The following is a 9,373-nucleotide window of genomic DNA, read 5'->3' as shown; positions in this document are numbered from 1 at the left end:
AATGAAGTCTATGCTTTGTGCTGAAGGCAGTTTAAGCATCGAAATGCTCGATATGTAAATAAAGTCCAGATTTGTTTGTGTTATTTGCAAGGGCGAGTCTAGCTTTATGGGGGGGCCGAGGCAAAAGTATAGTTTGGGGCCCCTATTCTCTTTTGGTGGTCCATGAAAATGCATATTAAATTGAACAGAGGCACAGGTTGCTTTTATCAGTCACAATAAAACAAAAAAGTAACTCAAGATTTGAAAATAATAATAATACGTCCTCTTTGGTGCGCCCCCTGGTGGACTGGGGGTCTTTTGCTTGCGCAGGGTACTTTGTTTTGTTTGTTTTTACCTGTAGGATTTAGACAGCATTGTGTTTTGATGATGGAGTGTTTGTTTCAGTTTGTCTGGGACGGGTTCTCTCAACACTGTGCTCCGCGTGAGTGTTCTGCAGCCAACCCACTAGGCCATCGTGGCAAACGCGCATAGACTTTGCCTATCTACAAGCGGCCCTGGTCAAAGGCAAACCCAAAACAACAAGTGAAATACGAGTATATCCTTGCCGAGGAAGTTCTGGCTGAAGTCCGGCTCATCCTGAATCGTCTCCGCTGCTTTTCCCCGTCTCCTCGGCTACGACGTCCTCTTCTTCTATGGCGACGCGAGTGTCCGCAGAGGAGCAGAGGGAGCTCACGCTGCTCTGCTCCGTGCACAGGGCGCACGCCAGCGGCGACGAGTGCCCCGGGTGGCTACTCCCGCTGCAAAACGGCAAAGTCAAGGAGTTAAGTCCCGGCATGGCGGTGGCGGGCGAGGGGAAGGGCATCGTGTGCTTCTTTTTGGGCAGCGCCCCCCACTCCTGCTTCTCCTTGTCGTGGACCAGTTTGGTGAACACGTTGACGCGCCTCTTCTCGCGGCGTTTGCAGCGGAAGTATCCCAGCATGACGGCGCAGAGGAAGAAGCCGTAGAAAGACATGACGATGAGGATGTAGAGGAAGGCGTTGCTGTCGGAGGAGGCGCTGCTGGGCGGGCCGGAGGCAGAGGGGAGCTGCTGGAGGAGCCGCTGCTGTGTGGATGTGGAGTTCTCCATTTGTTCGGCACCACTTGTTATGGACAGTGGATCTGGGGAATGAGAAGACCAACTTTTACATTTATTTGAAAAAGTCTTGCCAACATTATTAGAACATATTTGTAGGGGGGCCGTCAGTAACTCGTGATCCCCCCACTCCTAAGAGGCTAGATAGGGCCCTGCAAACACCATCGCACTGTTTCCAAAAGGGGTGGTCCCAAACGAAAACCCCACGAGGTGATGCAGGATATGGACGGTTCACGAGAACAAGACGAGATCCTAACATGATTTGAGCCATTTTTTAACAAAACAAACTATGTAAACAAGGAACAAGAGAGCAACTGTGAACAGGCAAATGTGTGAAATATAAATCTCTGAATACAGCCGAGATGTTTCCTGTTACTGAACAGTACAAACCAATATATTCTAAACACTGGTGAGCAACTATTAACTTAAAGGTGCTTAAAGGAATATTAGTCTATATCTCTGCCCATCCCTTGTTTCCAAGCTTACATAAACTGATTTCTATCTGTGGAAAGGCATTCTACATAAAAAGGGGACAATTTATATGTCAATTGGGTAAAATGATGCTTCTGACGGGTTATGTTGAGCCCACAAGCAAACAGTGAAGGAAAAAGATGTTTTGAATGTTCTTTTAGCGAGTAAGGCATCATTGGTTAGAATCACTTAAAGCAAATAAAAGGTTATTTTCCAAGTTTGACTAAAACGTTATTATATTTGAAGATTTTGAAATGAGTAGTGACCTAAGAAGAGGGAGCATAACATAACCTCAACTATACATAAGGAGTTTAAACCTTGAAATATAGAACTCTCCCTCTTATATAAAGACTTCAACCTTTTCTTCCTTAAATTGCCACTTCACTGGTGTAAAACGACGGTTATCACTTTCCACCAGCATTATTCCATCAAACTAAGTAAACACGATGGATAGACATGTCATACGCTCTGCAAGTGTTCCCATCGCTACAATGCATAACTGTAGCTCCCAGGACATTCCTTGACACGGGGAACAGTCACACTTTGCTGTCAGCTGTACATTATGTTTCAGTCCATAGTTTTGACATTTGTTTATACTTTACATTAAAGGATCGATCCCTTCCCAAATGACTGAGCATTGGCAATTGAAAGCAACAACAATCCACTCTAAAAGGTTTGCATTGCATGAGTTGTATTCGAATAGCTTTTTTCAGATCCAGAAGTGTTTGAGTGAGAAAAACAAATGCTGTAAACATGAAAGAAGTAGAAAGTTACCGTGCAAATGACAGGGCAGACATTTCCCACCAGAGTAAATTGCAATTATGTTTATGATGTTGCAACAAAAAGAACGTAAAGAAATTAGGTTCCAATATTTACCCATTTGACTTTTTAGGGTAAGATGAGAAAAGCCGTTAGTATAAGAGGTAATGACTTTTTACTCCGAGTAGCAGCAAACTAACGATGAAGCATGTGAAGCCTGTGGATCATTCCTCACCGTACGGTGGAGCGATGGTCTCATGTGGAAGTGCGGGGCCTGGTTCTCCTCAGTCCTGTAGCGGGGTTTGGCTCCTCTCTCTAACACCACAGTGACATTTATACACTTTTGGAGGAGCGGCGTCAGTGACCAGTCATGTGACCACCGCCCCCTCCAGCGCTGTCCCGTCCAGGGAGGAGGTCCGGCCGGGGAAGGAGCGGTAACAAAAACAACTCACATTTTCCATTGAGGAGCGATCGCTGTGATGATCACAGTCTGCGTAGAACAGTGCAGCATAACTGTGACTCTCCTGACTTTACATTTTTGGTTCAAAACATCTATTTAATATTGGCATTTAATACAAATAGAGTTGAAAGGATGGTTTATCAGATAACAGCCTAATAGATGAAGCTGTCCTCTGTAAGTTAGACTAGCTATGTGCTTTACTGCATGGGGACTATGGGCACTGTCCAAATCATTGTTATTAAGCCAGGTCAAAACCAGCACATCTGCATTGTGAAAGGTGCCAATGTTAGCCTATCAACACACACGACTGATATAGCACATATTTTGTGTATGGCACTTTGGCCAATGCAAAGTTTTTTAAAGTGCTTTATAATAAAGTTGGTACGGCATGGTAAAGGAGATGAACATGGTACTGTGTAGCTTTAGCCTAAAGTTTTGATGTTGTGTATTTGTGGCCACACTGAGCAGCATCAATCCTTTTTTTAAAGCGTGTGTGAAGTGTTGGGGGACATGCAAGATGTGTGTCCCAGGCCTTATAAGTCGCACGGTATTTCATTCATTCCTTAGTGAAGGCACTTTCACTCCTTGGTGCAGGGTCTTTTCAAGGAGAGCTATAGATTATATATAGGGCTGGTTATGTTACAATGGTCAGAGAACTCAAACAACTAGAAATCAGATAAGCCGATAGCCACGTGTGGTGTGTTTACAGTTCACTTCAGAAACATGACAATTCAAAGCTCCAGGATTCACACGTGTCAGTTCAATTCCAAGGAACTGTTTTGTCCACAACCTGCTCAATCCTCTCCACCTGCAGCTCCAGGTGGAACTGATCCATGATGATTCTGCCTCCATATTTGGATTTGAAGTCAAAGGGCTGTCTGTGCTCATTGGCCTGGTGTGTATTTCTCTGGACTAAGAACCTGAAGCTCCAGGATTCAGATCCAGCTTGCTCTAAAATCTCCCCTATATATTTCAGTTGAATTGAGAAATGTTACAGTTGTTTATAATTTTGAAGGAACACATTGGGCTCGTAGGCCCTGTCCATACGAAGTCAAGCTGAGGACCAAACGCAAAGATGTTTTATCAATCCAGTGTATCGTTCATACGAGCCCGGCGTTTGGGGTCTGTGAACGAACATTTTCCAAACTAGGTCCCAGAGTGGAAAGATCTCAAAACGCCGTCTACATGGCGCCGTTGGAAGATGAATTGCGCTGTTTTCACAGACCTGAGTCGACCCATGTGGATTAAAATTAAGTTTCTGAAAATTAAAGCATTTGTCTTCGTGTGGATATAGTCTACGTCAAGTCACCGAGTACATACGGTCTGACGCCACAGCGAGACCTTTGACTCCAAATCCAGAGGTGTCATCACCATCAAACACTTCCAGCTGGTGCTACAGGTGCCAGGTGGAACTGATTAATGTTACAGTGATAAATGGTGGCTCCCTCTAGTGGACCACACATCATAACTGCAACGTAGGCTCAGCATTAAAGTCAGTCTAGCGCTCCATGAAGTGTTTGAGAGACGGGGGTTCGATTCCCAGTGCTGTCCTTCATATTGGCTTTGACCAGCAGATGTGTTTAAGTTTGAGTTAATGTGGGTTTATCACAGTAAACATGAAGAGAAAAGGACAAAACTATTAAGTTTGGATCACTCTGAGGCGGAGCAAAGGGGTTTATGGGAAGGACACTGTGTCTGCGTCATGTGTCTGTAGACAAGGCTCATTTGCATTATGCAACTTTTTATGCAAAAAAAAGCTCCAGGATCAATTGTTAAGTTAAGTTATACTGTATTAATCTCTGTAGAGAAGTTAGCTTTCTGCATTTGACCCATTTGGAAGGTTTTCACTGCAGACGGACCCTCTCACCAGAAAACTGTCCAAACAATTGGTCTTGGAGCGCTGTAGAGACCTCTGTGATGGAACCAGCTGCTGGGTAATTACAAGGTCAAATACACACAAATATCAAACTTTTTTTTCAGAATAAAAAGTTACATAATGCACCTTTAATATGTGTTGATTTGGTCAGAATGGCTCACAGTGGCGGCGTGCTCAGTTGCAGCGGCTCAGGACTAACACCTGAATACAATTTCATTGTACAATGACAAATATATCACTTACTTATTTGTTGAAATGACTGAAGATGTCACAGCCTGGATTTGACAGAAGATAGACTGCACACATCTGTGCCAACGGTCCCTCCAACCACCACCAACCACTCACACATAGGCATTGGGTGAAGTGTCTTGCTCAAAGACACAACGACAGCCTGCACCTGCCGGAGCCGGGATTCGAACCCCCGACCTTCCGATCACGAGACGACACAGTTCCTACAAATGTCTGTTAGCCGACGTACAAAATAGAGAAGAATAGAGAACAGAATAGAGAAGCCAGGCCCTATGCAAAAGTATGACACAGCCTTTTTTCTTATCATTAACATATCATTATAAAATATTTAGTGTTCATCCAATCCCACGAAAAGCTGAAACCCAACTGAATATGACTTAGCATTCAGCTCATTGGTCACTTTTACACGCCAAATCTTATCTAAAGCAAAATTCTTCTCCAGCTTAACCAGGACAAAACTGAAATGTTAATCATCGGCCCTGAGAGAGAGACTTTTACCCAAACTACAGTCACTGTCTATGAATCCCTCCTCACAGGTGAAGAACCTGGGTGTGATCTTTGACTCTGAGCTGACTTTTATTCCACACATTAAGAATATCACAAAGATCCAGAGTCGCCCCATTCTCTCTCGGGCCAACACGGAGACGCTCATGCATGCTTTTATCACCAGTCGTATCGACTACTGTAATGCCCTGCTTTCTGGTCTTCCCAAAAAGAGGATCTCAGGTTTACAACTTTTACAAAATTCAGCAGCTCGTGTCCTGACGAAGACCAGGAGGCGGGACCACATTACACCGGTTTTAGAATCGCTGCATTGGCCCCCGTGTGTTTCAGGATTGATTTTAACTTTTTTAAATGTCTTAATGGTCTTGGTCCTTCTTATCTTTCAGAACTGCTTTTACCTTACGAACCTTCACGGCCCCTTCGCTCCTCCGGCAGGGGTCTCCTAGTTGTTCCTAAAGTCACCAAAAAGACTCATGGTGAGGCGTCTTTCCAATATTACGGCCCTCGCCTCTGGAACCACCTGAGGAGGAGCTCAGGGCTGAGGAGGAGCTCAGGGCTGCAGAGAACGAAAATGTTTTTAAGAGCAGGCTCAAGACCCACCTTTTTAGCTTAGCCTTTAACTGACTAATCTATTTATTTAATCCTAATATATAAAATGTATATATATGGGAGGTTGTCCCAGGCGCATTGTTTTAAATGTTGTAATCTGTAAAGCACTTTGTGATACCTTTCGTCATGAAAAGCGCTTTATAAATAAAGTTTGATTGATTGATTGATAACTTGTGATGTTTGATGGCTAAATGCTGAAAAATACACTGAGCAGGCTCATGGACGCTGAAAAGTTTCCCAGGCTTGCCGCTTCTTCCTTTTTACTTCTATGACGGGCCTGTTGAGGTCATATACCGTCAATGGCTGAGGTCCTCGGTCTGCACATGTTCATATCTACAGTAGAGATGATGTGGCCAAGGCAACAGAGCACATTGTACTGTGAAATGGCAGGGGGCTCTTCAATCTCCCCCCCCCCCCCAAAACAATAACAGCGCAGACACATAGACCAAACAGACTTTTATTCATTCGCTGTTCTGTCCAAACGCAGGTTAGAAATAAATAGTGACGCACTCACGGAAAGTTACAGGCAGATCCTACACACAGGCGTCTTAAAGTCATCCTGCGTAACATTTCCAGAATTAAATACACTACAAGTGTTCTCACGGGTGGAAAAATACCTCAAATGGAGTTATACTATATTTGGTCACAATCCAAATACTTGGTTTTGGTAACCCATTGCAACAGTCGCATTGTCGCTGGGTTTCCGTCTCCCTGGCATGTCCGTTTTATGTTCTAGCTTGGTTTCTTTTGTGATGTAGCAACACATATAACCTGGAATGTTCCGCAGTGTGGCTTTAAGCATGATTAAACAGAACGTAACGTGGCTCGTTCCTACACACAAGGCATCTCCGTGTTAAGACGATAAATAATAATCACCATGTCACAAGAAGGCAACAGTGAAGATTTCCTCAGCCACACAAACAAAAGTAAAAATCACAGAGAAACACGTTCGAGCCGTAACATTACAACCACCGGTCTCTGAAGGGAAAGGAGTTACTGTTGGTAGTTTCAGAATACGGTATTTAAAGGAACAGCTACTCTTCGGGACTTCTGACATTTTTATAATGAGAATTTACATCAGAGAGAGTCCTTTTATGTTTAAAGTATTGGAAAATTGTTTTGGTCATGGCATCCGGGAACTCAAGCTCAGTGCAGCATTTTTGGCTAATGTTTACAAGAAATTAATCTCTTTAAAGTAGCTCAAGCAAACCCATTTTTCTGTGTTCAACTCAACTTCGCGGTAACATTTTTTGTAACCTCTTAATAGCCATGATGAAAAGAGAATCTGTCAGTGGTTGTAATGTTTTGGCTGATTTCCGCGTACATTTTTTTTCCTCTATTTAATCAGCTGCTTGTAGGCACAAATCATATACATCTTCATATTGCACAATGATTCCTCCAACGTCATCAGTGATATCACAAGAAAGTACATTTGTTCATACAGTGATCCAACATCGCAGATTTAAAAGGATTTAAAAAGCTCAACGTTAAGAAATCACTTGCACTTGCCTGTACCAAAGGGCTATTTTAGTTCACAAACAGACTTAATGTGCTGCATACTACTAAAATCTCAGACGACGATGGTCATCCTGTTGTGCTTTGTTTGAGACATCCTGACAAAACGTTTGGCCAAAGAGGAGGCGCAGCCATCTCCGACCCGCAGAAAGGCTTTTCAGAAAACGCAAACATGAGCAGACAAGGCTGTTGAACCTCTGTTCCCCCGACTAGCAAGGGGGTAGGTGGGCTTAACCTCACCCTAACGCGGTGCTTCTCAACTGGCATGGCGTTGGGACTGACCATCAACCAAGGACGACGCCATGACCCCAATGAGAGTTCAACGGTTATGTACAATTTGTGTACATTTCCCCACAAATGACTATTGGAAAAAGCATTGAATGAGCCTAAAACGCTGAAATCATGACAGAAACAACCCAACAAACTCAGGTAGTGCTTCTATACATTTCCAGGAGATAAAAATGGAAAAAAATGTCTTCCGGGAAAGAATCGCGACCCACTGAATTCAGTTCATCGACCCATTTTCGGACCGCGGGCCACCAGTTGAGACACTCTGCCCTGACACATTTAAAAAAAAAAAAGAATGTAGTTCCTGCGCGAGATACTTCATTGACCAAGTTCAGTCACAATATTGACACGCTGCACCAGGAAAAACATCTGGCACGAAAACAAAAAAAAGAACGAAAAAAGGAAAAAAAAGCTGCAGGATTTAGCGTATTGTGCACGTTTTGGAAACCCAACTAGACACGTGGAGAACATGCCCACTCCACACAGAAAGCAGAAACAAAACCCATAGACCAGCTTTAGTTGAATATAAGCAAAAGCAACTAAATAAATAATCTCAGTAACCAGCGGGGGAGGAGGAGCCTGGCGTCCGTTGTTAGGCCACTTTCGTAACTCGCACCTGAAACAATACAACCGTCTCTCTCTCTCCTGCGTGAAAAGACAAAACTTGGGGCGCCGCGGACAAACAAAACAAAACATCCCCGTGGATCACTTCAGACACGTGCAGTTTCAATCACGACACAGATTCAAGTATAAGGGGGAGGTTTGTCCTATGCATGTACGATGTCCTCCACTAATGACGGTAACGCCGGAGACTTTCTGACCCCGAGCTCTGCAGTCATGTATTATGGAGGTTTTCGACTCTCGGCGCTCCTCTCTCCAGTTTACTGAAAATTCACAGTTACTGGCTGGAATGTCTCCACCAAAAAGAAAGAAATTGGTTGGAATTTCATAAAAACATGGTTCGAAAGAGCAGGGTAATGTGGTAACTAGATCATTTTGCAGCCCTATTTCCATCTTTTTCCACAATGTTTCTTGGTAATGTCTTTCTTTATGAACTTGGATACCTTACATACTAAAGTAGAATAGCCTGTGGGTCCTGTTTCTATGAGAAATAGGCAAACAGTGACTGCATTCATGGTGAAACTGTAGGTTGCTATGTCTCCACCAAAATGAAAAGGATTGAATTTCCATAGAAATGTGGCAACTCGTATGTTTCCCCAAGAGCAGTTACTATACTATTACCATCTTATTACTGCGCTGTTAAAGTAACAGGCCAGCGTTTTTCCACACTAAGATATGTTCTTACCTGAGCTTAGACGAGTTGTACCTGTCTGGTCTTTGTGCGTGCCCTCAGTCATGCAAAATGAGATGTTGCTAGCATTTGGCCTCTCCCAGTATATTCCTATTAGTTAGAAGCAACCAAGCTCTTCCACGGGCGCAAAGACCAGACAGGTATGTATAAACTCGTCTAAGCTCAGGTAAGAACATACAGTATCACAGTATGGAAAAATGGTGGCCTGTTCCTTTAAGAAAGGTGCTACAGATAAAAACGAACAAACTTTTGCATATA

The 9,373-nt window shown here is 43.5% G+C and overlaps 1 protein-coding gene across 1 annotated transcript; it reads right to left on the bottom strand.

The window, feature by feature from the left end:
- Window positions 1–240: 240 nt before the first annotated feature.
- Window positions 241–2,638, bottom strand: kcne4 (potassium voltage-gated channel, Isk-related family, member 4). The gene is made up of 2 exons (XM_079563307.1): window positions 2,538–2,638; window positions 241–1,098 (listed from the first exon to the last, which is right to left on the bottom strand). Exon 2 carries the CDS (start codon window positions 1,064–1,066, stop codon window positions 572–574), a length of 495 nt encoding a protein of 164 aa, XP_079419433.1. The 5' UTR covers window positions 1,067–1,098; window positions 2,538–2,638; the 3' UTR covers window positions 241–571.
- Window positions 2,639–9,373: the final 6,735 nt, after the last annotated feature.

The sequence above is a fragment of the Gobius niger genome (genome assembly GCF_951799975.1).
Source record: "Gobius niger genome assembly, chromosome: 1".
NCBI classification, from domain to species: domain Eukaryota; kingdom Metazoa; phylum Chordata; class Actinopteri; order Gobiiformes; family Gobiidae; genus Gobius; species Gobius niger.
This window is presented reverse-complemented; position numbering and strand designations above follow the sequence as displayed.

Excerpts from the sequence above, each read along its gene's own strand:
- kcne4 (XM_079563307.1), bottom strand. The coding sequence starts at position 1,066 with ATGGAGAACTCCACATCCACACAGCAGCGGCTCCTCCAGCAGCTCCCC.